The sequence below is a fragment of the Camellia sinensis genome, chromosome 11, assembly GCF_055761805.1.
Source record: "Camellia sinensis isolate YWXY chromosome 11, ASM5576180v1, whole genome shotgun sequence".
Classification (NCBI taxonomy): domain Eukaryota; kingdom Viridiplantae; phylum Streptophyta; class Magnoliopsida; order Ericales; family Theaceae; genus Camellia; species Camellia sinensis.
The window spans coordinates 52,972,592-52,991,434 of record NC_138971.1 but is presented as its reverse complement, the minus strand read 5'-3'; the positions used below and the strand labels follow the sequence as shown (position 1 = coordinate 52,991,434).

At 36.3% G+C, this 18,843-nt stretch overlaps 1 protein-coding gene across 4 annotated transcripts in view; it reads left to right on the top strand.

Annotated features, from left to right (window-relative positions):
* Positions 1 to 18,843, top strand: part of LOC114312012 (uncharacterized) — a 41,879-nt gene that overhangs the window by 4,024 nt on the left and 19,012 nt on the right. Inside the window, exons 2-3 of one of the 4 annotated variants that reach the window (XM_028258186.2) lie at positions 12,579 to 12,684; positions 16,919 to 16,971. The exons of 2 other annotated variants lie outside the window; for them this stretch is intronic. In XM_028258186.2, the coding sequence (XP_028113987.1) occupies positions 16,939 to 16,971 (33 nt within the window). In that variant the 5' untranslated portion in view covers positions 12,579 to 12,684; positions 16,919 to 16,938. The remainder of the gene's footprint in view (positions 1 to 12,578; positions 12,685 to 16,918; positions 16,972 to 18,843) is intronic. One more of the 4 variants, XM_082893906.1, reaches the window with a different exon arrangement.

Sequence of the window (18,843 nt, the reverse complement as noted above, 5' to 3'; positions counted from 1 at the left end):
AGTGGTTGAAAAGACTAATATAACTCTGGAACCAACCCATGTGCACTTTCTTTTATTCTACTTTTTGATCCATCATTCCACCACCTCCCTTCTTTTCTTTTTTAATCACACCCATTCAACACCCAAATTTTATTTTTTATTATAAAACTTAATTGGTGCTCTATTTTTATTCATTATTAATATTCATCATCACCATGTTTCATCACTATCTCCATATTTTTTTTATTATTCGATTCCCTTACTTTTCTCAAAAAAAAAAAAAAAAAAAAAAAAAAAAAAAAAAAACATTCATCATTCCACAAACTCATTTTATTCATGTCGGGGCTCACCCCGATCCCCATTTTACATAAAAAAAAATAAATAAATAAATAAATAAAAAACAAAACAACAAAAAAAAAAACCAAAACAAAAACAACAAAACAACCACACCCACAGTGGGATTTTTCTTCTCTACTCTGCAGCCGGTCTCTTCTTCTTGCCTCCGTCTTGGACGGCCCTTGACGGTGTTGCCTCCGTGCTTCCTAGACCACCAAGCAAGTTGCCTCCTCCCTGCTCCTCCACTGCAGCATATGGCGGCCCTCCAAATCGGAACATCACGGTGGCCTTCCGCTTCAGCTCCTTATTTTCTGCTTTCAGCACACTTATCTCTGCTCGCGCATCCTTATACATGCGTTGGAGCAGAGCCAGCTGGGAATTTAAATGCTGCACCCCATTTGTCCTACTCTGCAGCCGGTTCGACAAATTTGTGACCGCCGTCATGGTTTCCACGCATGACTTCAGAGTATACTGATTAGCCTCAATATCAGTTTGCACCGCCATTTTTTGCTCCACCGACCGCATCGGAAAGTTCAATGGAGCAAAACCAGAGGTGTTTGGTTGAGGTTCACTGGCCACCGCACCAGTTATTTCTCTTGTGGGCTCGTTCAGTTCTGGAAAGAGCGTGAGCAGGTTCTGGGTAGCTGGACGGGAAGAAGAGGCCATGTTTTTGGGTTGCTAAGTGTTTCAGCGAAATAGCAATTTCAGACTGGTAATGTTCGGAAGGGTTGGTGACAGAATGGCAACAAAGTGTTCCACAGTTTCTCTCTCCGCAGAGGCAGAGTTTTTTCAGCGAAGGGTTGGTTTCAGAGGTTTCAGAATGGTATGCCTCAGCCTCAGCCTTCGTCTTGGTTAAATAGCCGAGGCAGCCACGCGTATCGCGCGCCTCTTGCCGCCCGACAAACTGGCACGCCTTTTCATGGCACATCTTTTGACAAAGTGGACACGCCTTTTGATGGCACGCCTTTTGATGGCACGCCTTTTGATGAATTGGGCACGCCTTTTGATGGCACGCCTTTTGACAAAATTGGGCACACCTTTTGAGGGTGCAACTTTTTAAGAGTCCGACAAGACTCTGTAAACTGTCCCGACATTGATTCCGGTTAGTTTTTACAAGTGTCCGACAAGACTCTGTCAACTGTCCCGACATTGATTCCGGTTAGCTCCTTTATGGGTCCGACAAGACTCTGTAAACTGTCCCGACATTGATTCCGGTTAGTTTCTACAAGGGTCCAGCAAGACTCCGTAAACTGTCACAACATTGTCTTCTACAACGGTCCGACATGACCCCATAAACTGTCTTCTACATCGGTCTGACACCACCATACAGTGTCCTCTACAACGTTATGACACCCCATACAGTGTCTTCACCAACGGTCTGACACGACCATACAGTGTCTCCTATCCTTTTTTATTTTTATGTATTTTCTTGTTTTGTTACTCTCTCCAAACTCAAGTTGGTTAGTTTCTCTCCTCCTTGAGTTTGCGGGGGGCTGTTAGAATTTCCCATCTTTACCTTCACCTACTCCACTACACACTCCACTTCACCTACCTCTACTCCACTACACACTCCACTTCACCTAACCCACTATCACCTCCACTACACCTACTACCACATTACCTTCACCTACTCCACTACACACTCCACTTCACCTACCTCTACTCCACTACACACTCCACTTCACCTAACCCACTATCACCTCCACTACACCTACTACCACATTTTCTTCTATATATAGATTGTATAGGAATTGTAATTAATGCATCTTGTAATCTATCAATCATAACATTATATCAATCAATAATACATCTATTTTAACACATAGAGATATATCAAATAAGCACATAGTCGCATGGTAGGATGCTAAACATCGTAAGAAAATCGCACACAGGCGGGATGCTAAAACACACAAAATTTACATATTTATTGACGTCCCGCAAACAATTACAAGACAAAGTTAGTAAAAACATGCATGATCCTATATATAAGGTGCTAATGCAATTCACTATGAAATGCAACTAAAGATCCGGCTTCTATTATATGACATGTGAATCATCTCAAGACACGAGATAGCACACAAAATCACATAATAAACGATTAAACCCACAAATGCAAATTTAGCCGGACCGGATCTTAAGGCATGAAGCATGGATGCAAAGTATGGATATAATGACAAACATATATATTACATATGTGCAGAAAAGGAAAACAAATAAAAGAACGGGATAGAAAGAAGTAGGATTGGAGAATTATTAAATTTTGGAATATTACAAATTCGAATAAGGGAGGACGAATAAAAATATTACAATAAAATATCCTTACAAACTCTCTCTAATTAAAATTAAAACAATAAAAAAAGAAGCTGTAGGGGGCCTTGGAGACCATTGGAGATTGTTCTGCTCAACTCTAGGAGGCTACTGGGTTCTGTTCAGGAAAAAGTGGCTGGCCGGCCAAAAGATGAGCTGGCGGGCCAAAAAGTTAGCCAGCAGGCCAATCAAGTCAGGCCAAAACTCTGTTTTGCTTCAAATATCAGAAAAGCAAATAGAAAATATGCAAGTGACTCAACTAACCACTTTCAGTTAGCTTACAACAGGTTTATAACACAAAATCAAAGCAAGAGAAGCAATTGAAGAAAAAAAATGCAAGAAATACAAGAAAATGAAAAGTGTGCAAAATTCACTTTCCAAAGAAATGATTTGATTTCTAAACTTTCTTTTGATCACCCTCAAGTTTAGGAAGTGTGTTCCCAATCCTCAGCTTGAAAATTCAAAATTCTTGCTAGAATGGTGTTTTTGGGTTGTTGGTGTGTTTGGCAACGTTTACGTTTTCATTTTATATTTACAAAAATTTTATAAACTGATTTTTGTATGTTTTTTGTTTAGTTTTAGAAAAATATAAACTACAAACGTGTTTGGTAATTGACAAAATGTTTTAAAAAATTTAAAAATATAAAAAAGAGTAAGAAATGACAAGTGGTGGCAAGTGGCGGTAGAAGACGGTGGGTGGTGGGTAGCTGCTGGTGGTGGGTGGGTGGTGGTGATGGATGGGTGGGTGACGGTGGCGGGTGGCGGGTGGTAGCGAGTGGGTGGTGGGTGGCGGGTGGGTGATGGTGGTGGTGGCGGCGGTGGGTGGTGGTGGCCGGTGGGTGGCAGGTGGCTGGTGGTGACAGGTGGTGGATGGTGGTGGCAGGTAGGTGGTGAGTGGTGGTGGCAAGTAGGTGGCGGGTGGTAGTGGCGGGCGGTGGGTGGTGGTGGCAAGTGGGTGGCGGTTGGTGGGTGGGTGGCGGGTGGTGGTGGCGGGTGGGTGGTTAGTGGCGGTGGCAGGTGATGGTGGCGGGTGGTGGCTAGTGTTGGGTGGTAAAAAAAAAAAAAAAACTCAAAACTCAAAACGGAAACACATTTTTTATGTTTTCATTTTTTGGCCAAATTTATAAACTGAGACTACTGATTTATAAATCAAAAATTTTACCAAACAAGTTTTTATTTGAGTTTTTTAAATTTTTGTAAATATAAACAGAAAACTGAAAACGTAAGTGTTACCAAACGGCAGTGCGTGGGGGAAAGGTATACAACTCTCTATTTTTCTCTCTTTTCAACAACAATCACTCTCTTTCGATCAAATCTATTAGAATTTGGCTATATTAGAATTCTTGGGATGGTTTTGATATATGAAACTTGGTATATCAGTGTATGTTGAAAAAATGAAAGTTTTGGCTCAAAGCTTCAAGTTCTCTCTTTTTTTCCCTATCGCTCTTCTCTTCTCTTAATTCATCCTTCTTTCAAATTCCATTCTTTACGTTCTGATCCTCCATATAGACAATGAACGCAAGCTCAATCAAGGAGGTGGGAGACAAGGTTGATGGGATGACAAGGATGACAAGGGTGGTTGAAGAAGACAATCTCCCTTTTGACAACGGAGGGTACTGAAGGGGATGGGTGTGTACCTCGTGCGTGAATGTATCAACAAAAGATCTGAAATGGCATAACCCACACGCTTTCAATAAGAATTCTGCTGAAATTGCCCTGCTTCTGGGCAAATTAGCTAGCCGGCCGATTTATTGGTTTGCCGGCCAGGAAACCTTGGCTAGCTAGCCAAAAACCTTGGCCAGCCGGCCAAAAGGATGGCTAATCGGCCAAAAGTTGTCTGTGGCTGACTATTTTGCTCAAAACAGGATTTTTTGACAGAATTATCCTCATTTCCTCTTATTTCCACACTATTCTTTGCTTAATTTCCTCAGAAAAAGTCTTATTTTGAAATTTAAAAATGAGTCTCGGAACACTACGAAAATATTCGGAACAAAGCACAGAAAAGAAAGTTTTGAAAGATAGTTTTGAACGGAATTTAAGCACTTGACCAAAACAGGTTTAGAATTGGAAATGAAGCACAAATTCCATCTTTTCTTACTGAGAATTTTGTGAGAAACACAGTTTTATTTTCATTATCGAATAATCAAAAGAAAGGGCCTAAGTCTTAGGGCCGGTCAAAATGGGGTGTGTTAAAATTCACCTACTACACACCTACCACTACCACCTACTACACACTCACCTACTTCACCTACTCTCCACCTACTCCTCACCTACTCCTCACCTACTACACACTCACCCTCTTCTATATATAGGAATCATGAATCATTGTAATATATAGAATATAACAATCAATAATACATCAATTTTTACATGGTATCAGAGCAAGGTTGAGAAGCTAGTGAAGCTAGTAATTCTGCTTCACCGGCGGGCGGCAGCCTCGCCTTGGCCGCCCGCCGGACCTCTACACATACCTTCACTCCGCTGCCAGAAAGTCATAGCTGAACTCTTCTCTGCCTCGCACATATTTGTTCATCAATGGCGACATCGAGCCACCATCGTCTCCTCCTCCAATTGTCAATTCTCCAACGCCAGGCTTTTCCTCACAGTCAGAGATTTGGAGTTTGTATTTTGGGAGGATACTGAGATCTGCATCTGATCCACCTTCCCGGCTATGACGACGACGGCGTCACCGACGACCATGAACCCATCATCAACATCGTCCCCAATCGCAGTCTCCGACGGAGACAGTTTCCTTCTCGACCCTAATTCCCAAATTGGGAGTGCCTCTGGAAGCTTCAATAATGAGGGTTTTCTCAGCCTCGACGGCGGCGGCGACCTCGAGTTTGGGTTCTTTCGGACTGAATTCCGGCAGAGCCCACTGGTTGGGACCGTAGACTACTACGATCGCCATTTGTTTTTGTGCTATAAGAACCCTCAAGTGTGGCCTCCTCGCATCGAGGCCGCTGAGTCCGATCGACTGCCCAGGCTTCTCTCTGCTGCTCTCATGGCTAAGAAGGGTGATATGAAGAAACAGACCCAGAACAATGCCACAAAAAAAAATATATATATATATATATATACAAAAACAAATACCAAACCCATTGCAGGTTTTCACAAAACCGTGGGCCACGAAACCTTTTTTTTTCATTATTATTTCTTTGCAAAAAAAAAAAAAAAAAAAAAAAAAAGAAGAAGCCGAACTGCACACCAAACTCATTTTATTCATGTCGGGGCTCACCCCGATCACCATTTTACACCAAAAAAAAAAAAAAAAAAAAAACAACCCACACACAACAACCTCATCCACAGGTGGGATTTTTCTTCTCTACTCTGCCGCCGGTCTTTTCTTCTTGCCTCCGTCCTGGGTGGCCCTTGCCGGTGTTGCCTCCGTGTTTCCCACTCCACTGGGCACGATCACTACTCCTTGCTCCTCCACTGCAGCATATGGCGGCCCTCCAAATCGGAACATCACGGTGGCCTTCCGCTTCAGCTCCTTATTTTCCGCCTTTAGCACACTTATCTCTGCTCGCGCATCCTTATACATGCGTTGGAGCAGAGCCAGTTGGGCGTTTAACTGCTGCACCTCATTTGTCCTACTCTGCAGCCGGTGCGACAAGTTTGTGACCGCAGTCATGGTTTCAACACATGACTTCAAAGTATACTGATTGGCCTCAATATCAGTTTGCACCGCCATTTTTTGCTCCACATACCGCATCGGAAAGTTCAACGGAGCAAAACCAGAGGTGTTTGGTTGAGGTTCACTGGCCGCCGCACTGGTTATCTCTCTTGTTGACTCGTTGAGGTTGGGAAAGAGCGTGAGCAGACCACGGGAAGAGGAGGCCATGTTCTGGGTAGCTGGACGTGAAGAAGAGGCCATGTTTTTGGGTTGCTGAGTGTTTCAGCGAAGCAGCGATTTCCGACTGGTACTCTCAGAGAAGGATTGGTTACAGAGTGTTTACAGAGTGTTTCAAGATTTGCAGCTCTTAGCGACAAGCTCTCAACAAAACGAAGAGTTTTTCAGAGTTTTTTCGCAGGTCTTTGTCTCTGCCTCAGCCTCGGCCTCCGTCTTGGTTAAATAGCTAAGGCAGACACGCGCATCATGCGCCGCTCGGCGCTCGACGACAACCTGGGCGCGCCTTTTGATGGCACGCCTTTTGATGGCACGCCTTTTTATAGATTGGGCACGCCTTTTTATGGATTGGGCACGCCTTTTGATAGATTGGGCACACCTTTTGAGGGTGCGACTTTTTAAGGGTCCGACAAGACTCTGTAAACTGTCCCGACATTGATTCCGGTTAGCTCCTTCATAGGTCCGACAAGACTCTGTAAACTGTCCCGACATTGATTCCGGTTAGCTCTTTTATGGGTCCGACAAGACTCTGTAAACTGTCCCGATATTGATTCCGGTTAGTTTCTCCAAGGGTCCAGCAAGACTCCGTAAACTGTCACCACAACTGTCACAACATTGTCTGCTACAACGGTCCGACATGACCCCATAAACTGTCTTCTACATCGGTCTGACACCGCCATCCAGTGTCCTCTACACCGTTATGACACCGCTATCCAGTGTCCTCTACACCGTTATGACACCACCATACAGTGTCCTCGTCTGCTACAACGGTCCGACATGACCCCATAAACTGTCTTCTACATCGGTCTGACACCGCCATCCAGTGTTCTCTACACCGTTATGACACCGCCATCCAGTGTCCTCTACACCGTTATGACACCCCCATCCAGTGTCCTCTACAACGTTATGGCACCACCATCCAGTGTCTTCACCAATGGTCTGACACGACCATACAGTGTCTCCTATCCTTTTTTATTTTTATGTATTTTCTTGTTTTGTAACTCTCTTCAAACTCAAGTTGGTTAGTTCCTATCCCCCTTGAGTTTGCGGGGGCTGTTAAAATTCACCTACTACACACCTACCACTACCACCTACTACACACTCACCTACTTCACCTACTCTCCACCTACTCCTCACCTACTACACACTTACCCTCTTCTATATATAGGAATCATGAATCATTGTAATATATAGAATATAACAATCAATAATACATCAATTTTTACAGGGTGTCTACACCAGCCTATCCAAGACCTACTTATAACCCTATCGTATTTTCCCAAACCCGACCCGAGCATAATATATTAAACTCGAGCTAGATTCGAATAGCCCTTAAATTTGAGGGTTATTTTTTGTTGGCAATTAGGTTGATTAATTTGTCAAAAGTTAGACCTTATTAGCATTTTTTTTAATAACATCATAAAAAATAATTTATAGAATAAGTGAGACAAAAAGGAGAGAGATGAAAATTGAGGAACTGATGTGCTGCGATGGTGATCTTTGTCATTTCTGAATGAGAAAGGACTGGGTAAGGTTTTGTGTTGTGTGACCTGTGTATATGATATTATGCTATATATATATATATATATAACACATATGTTCTAACGGTTCCGATTATTTTACATCATTCCAAAAGCTAATAATTTATAAGTATATTTTATATATAAATACAATTCTGGCTTCGAGTTGCTTGGATTGCTCGCTTCTTTGTCCAAGCCCATTAGGTTTCTGAATTTTTGCCATGCTCAAATTGAATTAAAAAATATGTTGACCAAGCATTGCAAAATTTCAAGTTGGGCTCGGGTTGCTCAAATTGAGCCCATCCAAGTTACTCCCCTAGTGGCAGAGGGGGAAGTGCTTGGGTGGTTAAGGGAGGGGAGGGAGTGGTGGCCGGTGGTGGAGATAGGAGAGGGAAGAGAAAGAGAGAGGAGGGGCAAAAAAAAAATAAAAGGAGGCTTTTAATAATTATTTCCTTATGCTTAGGTAGGCCATGTTGAATGTTTAGGAGCTTGGATAGGGATGCATTACTAACATAAATTGTTTAGTTGTGTTTTAGAATCTATTTTTTGAAGTTTTTCAAAAACTAATTTTCTAAAAAACTCATTATTTTCATATGGTTCTCTTTTTGTGGGACAGAAATAATTTTTAAAAATTCAAAAATATCTTTTTTGATAAACTAGTTTCTAATTTTTCAAAAGAAAAAAAAAAGAAAAAGAAATAGAAAACCAAGTTCTGAAAACTCAATCAATTTGATTTGCCTGGTCGATTTTGAGTCTTGCAAGGGACCACTAGAGGTTTTCTCCATTGTCAACTTGAGGGCCTCCAGCAATTATTTCTTGACTATCTAGATGTGTGATAACTTGAGCCCAATTGGGCTGGGTTGGGCAAGAGATACCTTGAATTTTCAAAAAAGAAAAAAATAAAAAACAAAATTTCCACTTGTTATTAATGTAATTTTAAAATATCCTCTTTTTTATTAAAATTTTTTTTACCCTAGGTTTTTTTTGGGTGGTTATTTTTCGTGAAAAACACATTTTAAATTAATTTTAGGGCTAATTGTACTTTTCACCTATCTAGTTTTACTCAAATTTCACTTTAGTTCCTATTTTTCAATGTGAACAATTTGGTCATCTACACTTTTAAGTCTAGTTTCAATTTGGTCCTTTCGTCTATATTGGAGATTAAAATTAACAATTTTGAGACATTTGTCAATTTTTTAAGGTATACATGAAGAGAAAATTAATAGAAATTTAGATGGAAATACCAAATTGAAACTACACTTAAAGTGTAGGGACCAAATTGTTCAATTACAAACTATAGGGACTAAAGTGAAATTTAAATCAAACTACAAAGGTTACAAGTGTAATTAATCCTTGATTTTATTTTATATGTTCTTGAAAAATAAACCTCCAAAATTACAATTGTTATTCAAGAGAATGAAAAGCGTGCACTGGAGAAACATTGAGAACAATGTTGGTTTGGTGAATAAACACATCATGTGATATCCAATATTTTCAATCTATGAAGCACGGACACCTTTTCGGAGGTCACGTACGAGTGTTTGACACATGTCAGACATGGACACGTGTTAGGCACGCTCTGGACACGTGTTGGACACTCGGGACAAGCTACAGACATGTAGAGACACACTGGGGACTATTTTTTTTTTAAAAAAAAATTTATATAAAAACAACACACTTAAAGTTGATAAATTTGATAAAATTAAATATATGACATAAAATACATATTAAATACTTAAAAATATGGCATAATAAATACATAAAAAAATATATTTTGCACGTGTTCCCAACTTGTTATGTCCTGCATTTTTTGAAAATTTATGTGTTCACGTGTCCGTGTCGTGTTCCTGTGTTGTTCGTGCTTCTTAGTTTTCAATATCCCTTTTAACTATTGTAAAACATAGAAAATGAAAGAAAAAAAAAAGGAGTGTTTGTTGAATTTGGAATCCAATGCAATTGTGGAGTGTGAGTGGTACAGACAGACTACAACCATGAGGAGGGAGTGAGGGAGCCTTGTTGTCTTCTTCTTTTTGCAGCCCTTCGAAAATTCCAAAGCCAACCGCATGTTAGAAATACAAAAATACATACAGATATACTTTTATCCATATAGAACCAAATTGCAATTTCATTTTTATTTTTTGTTTTTTCAATATTAACCCACTGATTCAACAAATTTTTATTGAACAGAATACGTATCTTTTGTTTCTCTCTTTCTCTCTCTCTCTCTCTCTCTCGCTTCACATGCCTCATCAATCAAATTAAGTATTGTGTATACAATCCCTTTTTGTTATAGTATCACACATTGTAGCCTGTAAATATATAAGTAGACATATGGAAAGCAATGAGGAGACCAGTTCCTACAAGTACTGCACACCACTGCCTCTCCCATTCCCAATTCCCAATTCCCTCCCTCCAACCACCGACTCTCTATTCTTCTTTCTTGTGCTGCTTTTCTGGGTATTTATTTGTTTCCTATTTTTTTCATGTACTTGCACATTAATTGCACATCTCTGATTCTGGGGATTACTTCCACTGTCCTTGTAATTCAATTTTGTGCATATCAAATGTTCATTTTGTTTATCTATAATTTTGATTGGTTGGTTGATTTTTAGACGTAATATGAAAATATAAAATTGTAGTGCGTTGTTTGGAAGTTAGGAACGAACACTTCAAAATAGGCACCGTAGTGGTGTTGGAGACAGGGGCACACTAGGGACGCCATTTGGTGTGGCCCTTTAATTTATTTATTTATTGGTATGGGACATGTCGGGGCCAATTTTTTAATTCTATATATCCTTTGGGTCAAAGCATAAATTTAACAAAGTAAAAAAAATCAGAAATCCCTAACTCAAACAAATCCTAAATCAGAAGATCTAAATTCTAAATCAGAACAAAAAAAGAGAGAAGAGAAACGAAGAACCTGTTGGAGGAAGGCATTCGATTGATCTCTCAATCAAGCTCCATCTCCATCGAGCTCCATCTCTAGTATGGTAAGTGTCTCTTCTCTCTCGTCCTGTCTCGCCTCTTCTCTCTCTCTCTCTCTCTCTCTCTCTCTCTCTCTCGTCTTGTCTCGTTGATCGTCTCACTCTCTCTCTCTCATCATCTCTTTGTCGTCGTCGTCTTTCACTCTTTCTTGTCGTCTCCCTATCTAATCAATATATAATAAATATACTATTATATACTATTTATAATGAATATATTATATATTTCTCTTTAAATCAGCTTGTTTTTTCTTTTTCTATTATTTATTTAAATGTAGTGGCTTTTATATATACATTTAATTAATGTTAGTGTTTATTAATTTTGATTGTTCGGTAACATAGTCTTAATCTACATTGCAAATACATATTTATATTTTTTTTAAAAAAAATTGCCATGTCCCCGTTGTGTATGTGTTCTCATTTTTTTGAAATCGCTATGTCTCATGTATTTGTCCGTACTTCATAGTTTGGAAGTGAGTTACTGTTATTTATCAGAAAAAAAAAAAAAAGGCTTCTATGTTGTGAGTATTACCTTGGAGCACCCTTTATGTTGTTTCTGCCCGGTTTCTTTTGAAAGTCTCTCTGTAGGCTTCAGTTGGTTACCAAGAAATAAATGGAAAAACCATAACTAAAACTCCAAATCTTTTGTTTTCTGATTTAGGACTCAACGAAGAGTAACTTCATAAACTTACTTTTGTAATAATTGTTTCCTTTATGCTTAGTTAGCCTTGTCTTCTTCTTTTTGCAGCCCTTAGAAAATTCCAAAACCCACCATACATTATAAATACAAAAATACATACAAATGTACTTTTCTCCATATAGAACCAAACTCTTCTTATTTTCCATTTCTTTCCCTGCAATTTCATTTTTATTTTTTGTTTTTTCTATATTAACCCACTAATTCAACAAATTTGTATTGAACAAAATACAGATCTTCTGTTTGCTCTCTCTCTCTCTCTCTGCACATACCTCATCAATCAAATTAAGTGTTGTGTATACAATCTCTTTTTGTTATAGTATCACACATTGTAGCATGTAAATATATAAGTAGATATATGGAAAGCAATGAGGAGACTAGTTCCTACAAGGTAAGTACTGCACGCCACTGCCTCCCATTCTCAACTCCCTCCCTCCAACCACCAACTCTCTATTCTTCTTTCTTGTGCTACTTTTCTGGGTGTTTGTTTGTTTCCTATTTTTTTCATGTACTTGCACATTAATTGCACATCTCTGATTTTGGGGTTTACTTCCTCTGTCCTTGTTATTCAATTTTGTGCATAGCACGTGTTCATTTTGTTTATCTATGATTTTGATTGGTTGGTTGATTTTTAGACTTAATATGAAAATATCAAATGCGTTGTTTGGAAGCTATGAACGAACACTTCGAACTAGGCGCCGTAGCAGTGTCAGACACGGGCACACCGGGGACACGTGCGTGACACGTCATTTAGCGTGGCCCTTGAATTTATTTATTTATTTGGTATGGGACACATCGGGGACACGTCGTGGCCAATTTTTTGATTCTGTGTATCTTTTGGGTGAAATTATCAATTTAACAATGTAAAAAAAATTCCGAAATCCCTAACTCAACAAATTGTAAATCAGAAGACCTAAATTCTAAATCGGAACAAACAAAGAGAGAAGAGAAACGAAGAACCTGTTGGAGGAAGGAATTTGATCGATCTCTCAATCAAGCTCCATCTCCGGTTTGGTAAGTCTCTTCTCTCTCGACCAGTCTTGCCTCTCGTCTCTCTCTCTCGTCATCTCTTTGTTGTCATCGTCTTTCTCTCTTTCTCGTTGTCTATCTATGTCTAATAACTATACAATAAATATATTATATATTTCTCTTTAAATCAGTTTGTTTTTTCTTGAAATTTATAATAAATATATCATTTATCAAATTAAGAATTGAACCAGAAAAGCAATGTGTAGTTGAAATTTTTTCAGTGTATAGTGAGGTCCACGTATGAAACTAATCTCCACTATATATTTTTTTGAATTTTTTTTGAGACTATAGAACTGTTGAGACACACACACACACACACACACATATACTAGCGACCGGGCACGTGCGATGCGTCTGCAATTTCTTTTAGAATTATAATATGAATTTTGTTTGCAAAACCCTATTTACAATCTGTCAATTTACAATCACAATTTTTACACAAAAAAAAAAAAAAAAAAAAAAACAACAACAACAACAAATATTAACTCCACACCTAGGCTAAACAAAAAAAAGTAAATAGGAGAAACAAAATTAAAAAGAAGAAAAAATCCACTAAGGTTGTGTTTAGATTATAGATTTAAATAGGGTTTTGCAAACAAAAAAGAAACGATGAGAGAAATGCAAATAAAATATAAGCCAAATATTCTCCATTTCCCTTGTATTTTCCTTTTCTTTTCCAAATCCCTACCCAATCCATGATCCAAGCACAACCTAAATATATGATTGATTTGAACTTGACTTTTATTAAATGGAAAACCCAGAAATTATGTGTACCAAAAGATGAGAAAAAGAAGTTATTGAGTGATAATCTCAGAGTAACAATGTATATAGCATATGTATAAGAATATGTGGATATTCATAAATCTATTGATATTCATCCATCAATATCTTTTAAAAAAAAAAAAAAAAAAAAAAAGGAAATTGAGAAAGCATGAATTCGAAAAACATAATCAACAATATTCAAACAATTTGAATTTCTGTTATATCTAGAAAGCGATTCAGATTCAAAACAGTTATACAGATTAGGGACACAGCTATGTTCGTTTCTTTGATAAAACTATCAAAGGATTAACTAATGAGAATCGAAATGCAGAGAACTTCACTTTTGTGAGATTATTCAAAGAAGTAGATTGAATGAACTTGATCTTCTTGAAGAAGACTGTAAAGTGATTGAATCCAAACATATGTATCGAAATGTGGATATCTTGATCAAGGATTTAACAAAAACACATCAGAAAATTTAAAGCAAGAAAGCGAACTATATAAGCAGAGAGAGAGAGAGTGATTACTTGATGAAATTGCTCTGTATAAACAGAGAGCGAGTGATTACAGAATTCGAAGATACTGAAACTGATTTAGAATTGCTGTGCAGTTTGGAAACGTGGGGGTGGTGGAATTGGTTGGTTTGAATTTATCATGTTACCCTTAACTACAAATTGATGTTAGCGTAAAAATAATACAATTATTTAAGAAGTTATGGCCATTTTAGGAAAAATGAAAAAAATTTCTAAGAGAGGCTTTAGGACACCAAAGTTCCTGTTGGCTTTTAATAATAGTATAGATATACTAGCGGTTAAGGCACACGCGATGCTTGTGTAAATTTAAAAAAAAAAATTATGCGATTGAGTCAATAAAAATTGAATTAAGGAACACTACTTTTCAATTGATAAAAATTTTAATACATCCTCATTCAATTTTATTTTTTTAATTTATATATTCAATCGCATAATTTTTTTTTTCTGAATTTGATATGATATATATACACACATTCTCATATACTTCTGCATTATTTTTGATTTTTTTTTTTGAGTTTTTAATTTTTAATTTTTAAATTTTTGTTTCCATATTTATGAAATTTCTTTGAGTTAAGAATGAGGATTTATTTAGTTAAGAATATTGAGTTTGGCCAAAATTATATTTATATTCAATTTGTTATTTATTTATTTATATATTCAATCAAATAACTTTTTCTGAATTTGATATGATATATATACCTACACTAATTGATCAAAATTATATAAAACAAAAATCAGAGAAAAAAAAAGCTTGAAAAGTTTCCCAAGGATAAACAACACCGTCTTTGTTCCGATCGAAGAATGACGTGTTTTTTGAGGACATTCTCACCGTGACAATCCAATCCTGCAGTATACACACATAAATATATGATTAGCTATTTTGAGGAATCGAAACAATAATTTGTATATATATATATATATATGTTTGTGTATAGAATGTTGTTTGAGGAGGGTTTGAAATCAGAAGATGAAGCCATGGATAGAGAGACCTTTATGCCAAACTTGTACAGTTTAGAATGTTGTTTGAGAGAGAGATTGTACAAAAAATTAACTGCTGTACAGTTTGGAAACGTGGGGTAGTGGAATTGATTGGTTTGAATTTATCATGTTACCCTTAACTACAAACTAATATAAGTGTAAAAATAATATAATTATTTAAGAAGTTATGGTCATTTTAGGAAAAAGAGAAAAAAATTTCTAAGCCAGGCTTCAGGACTCCAAAGTTCCTGTTGGTTTTTAATAATATTATAGATTTTTTTAATTTATATATTCAATCGCATAATTTTATTTTTTCTGAATTTGATATGATATATATACACACATTCTCATATACTTCTGCATTATTTTTGATTTTTTTTTTTTTGAGTTTTTAATTTTTAATTTTTAAATTTTTGTTTCCATATTTATGAAATTTCTTTGAGTTAAGAATGAGGATTTATTTAGTTAAGAATATTGAGTTTGGCCAAAATTATATTTATATTCAATTTGTTATTTATTTATTTATATATTCAATCAAATAACTTTTTCTGAATTTGATATGATATATATACACACACTAATTGATCAAAATTATATAAAACAAAAATCAGAGAAAAAAAAAGCTTGAAAAGTTTCCCAAGGATAAACAACACCGTCTTTGTTCCGATCGAAGAACGACGTGTTTTTTGAGGACATTCTCATCATGACAATCCAATCTTGCAGTATACACACATAAATATATGATTAGCTATTTTGAGGAATCGAAACAATAATTTGTATATATATATATATATATATGTTTGTGTATAGAATGTTGTTTGAGGAGGTTTCGAAATCAGAAGATGAAGCCATGGATAGAGAGACCTTTATGCCAAACTTGTACAGTTTAGAATGTTGTTTGAGAGAGAGATTGTACAAAAAATTAACTGCTGTACAGTTTGGAAACGTGGGGTAGTGGAATTGATTGGTTTGAATTTATCATGTTACCCTTAACTACAAACTAATATAAGTGTAAAAATAATATAATTATTTAAGAAGTTATGGTCATTTTAGGAAAAAGAGAAAAAAATTTCTAAGCCAGGCTTCAGGACTCCAAAGTTCCTGTTGGCTTTTAATAATAGTATAGATATATTACATATTTCTCTTTAAATCAGTTTGTTTTTTCTTGTTGTATTTATCTATTTAAATGTAGTGGCTTTTATATATACATTTAATCAATGCTAGTGTTTATTAATTTTGATTTTCTAGTAAAATAATCTACATTGCAAATACATATATATATTGAAAAAAAAAAAATTTGCCGTGCCCCCTGCCGCGTGTGCTTCCTCATTTTTTTGAAATCACCGTGTCCCGTGGCCTTGCCCGTACTTCATAGTTTGGAAGTGAGTTACTGTTATTTATGAAAAAAATAAATAAATAAAGTTCTATACTGTGAGTATTACGTTGGAGCACTCTTTATGTTGTTTCTGCTCAGTTTCTTGTGAAAGGCTCTCTATAGGCTTCAGTTAAAAACCAAGAAATAAATGGCAAAACCATAACTAAAACTCCAAATCTTTTGTATTCTGATTTAGGACTCAACGAAGAGTAACTTCATAAACTTACCAGTGTAATAATTGTTTCCTATATGCTTAGGTAGCCTTGTTGTCTTCTTCTTTTGTAGCCTTTCGAAAATTCCAAAACCCACCGCACGTTATAAATACAAAAATACATACAGATGTACTTTTCTCCATATAGAACCAAACTCTTCTTTTTATTTCCCATTTCTTTCCTAGCAATTTCATTTTTATATTTTGTTTTTTCTATATTAACCCACTAATTCAACAAATTATTATTGAACAGAATACGAATCTTCTGTTTGCTCTCTCTCTCTCTGTAAATACCTCATCAATCAAATTAAGTATTGTGTATACAATCCCTTTTTGTTATAATATCACACATTGTAGCAGGTAAATATATAAGTAGATATATGGAAAGCAATGGGGAGACCAATTCCTACGAGGTAAGTACTGCACACCACTTCCTCTCCCATTCTCAATTCCCTCCCTCCAACTACTGACTTGCTATTCTTCTTTCTCGTGCTGCTTTTCTAGGTATTTTTTTGTTTCCTATTTTTTTCGCGTACTTGCACGTTAATTGCACATCTCTGATTCTGGGGTTTATTTCCGCTGTCCTTGTTATTCCATTTTGTGCATATCAAATGTTGATTTTGTTTATCTATGATTTTGATTGGTTGGTTGATTTTTAGACTTAATATGAAAATATCAAATTGTCGTGCATTGTTTGGAAGCTATGAACGAACACTTCAAAATTGGCGCTGAAGTAGTGTCGGACACGAGGGCACACTAGAGACACATGCGTGACACTCCATTTGGTGTGGCCCTTTAATTAATTAATTAATTAATTTATTTGGTATGGGACACGACGGCGATGCGTTAGGGCCGTTTTTTTAATTCTGTATATCTTTTGGGTCAAAGTGTAAATTTAACAAAGTAAAAAACAAAATCAGAAATCCCTAACTCAAACAAATCCTAAATCAGAAGACCTAAATTTGAAATCAGAACGAAAAAAGAGAGGAGAAATGAAGAACCTATTAGAGGAAGGCATTCGATCGATCTTTCAATTGAGCTCCATCTCCAGTATGGTAAGTAACTCTTCTTTCTCGTCCTGTCTCGCCTCTCGTCTCTCTTGTCTTGTCTCGTTGATTGTCTCTTTCTCACTTTCTCACTCATCTTCTGTTGTCGTCATCGTCTTTCTCTCTTTCTCGTTGTCTCTCTATGTCTAATAAATATACTATTTATAATAAATATATTATATATTTCTCTTTAAATCAATTTGTTTTTTTTTTTCTTCTTTTCTATATATTTATTTAAATGTAGTGGCTTTTATGTATACATTTAATATACATTTAATTAATGTTAGTGTTTATTTATTTTGATTTTCTAATAACATAGTCTTAATCTATATTGCAAATACATATATATATATATATATATGTGTGTGTGTGTGTTAAAAAAAAAAAAAAATTTGCTGTGTCACCCGCCGTGTGTGCGTCCTTATTTTTTTGAAATTACCGCGTCCCATCTCTTTGTCCGTACTTCATAGTTTGGAAGTGAGTTACTGTTATTTATAAATAAATTGAAAAAAAAAGGTTCTATACTGTGAGTATTACCTTGGAGCACCCTTTATGTTGTTTCTGCTCGGTTTCTTGTGAAAGTCTCACTATAGGGTTCCGTTGGTTACCAAGAAATAAATGGAAAAACCATAACTAGAACCTATGAAGCACGGACATGCATAGGGACATGGACACGGACACGGGATACGGCAATTTCTAAAAAATGGGGACACGGACACGGCAGGGGACACGGCAAATTTTTTAATTTTTTTTTTATAAATATTTTTATTTTAATACACATTAATTATTTTATTTATTTATTATATTTTTTAAATAATATGTTCAAATTAATTTTTTTTATTTTATTTTACCTACATGTGTTTATTTATTTATTTTATTATGTATAAATATATATTATCTTATAATATGTATTATATATATTATATATTATCTTATGCATATAGTATATGTTGTATAATAACTATTAATATATATTATGTGTTATATAATAAATATTAATATATATATAGTATATTATCTTTGAGTAATGGTGGTCAACGAAACATTTCAGTCTGAGAGAGAGAGAGAGGGGGGCAGACGAAAGAGGGGAAAGAAGAGAGGCAGACGAAGGGTTAAAAGAAGACGAGAGAGAGAGAGAGAGAAGAGGCGAGAGAGAGACGAGAGGCTAGCCAAAGAAGAGAGAGAATAGAGACGTACCAGGTCAAGAAGTGATAGAAGATCAACTGGAGATGGAGATGG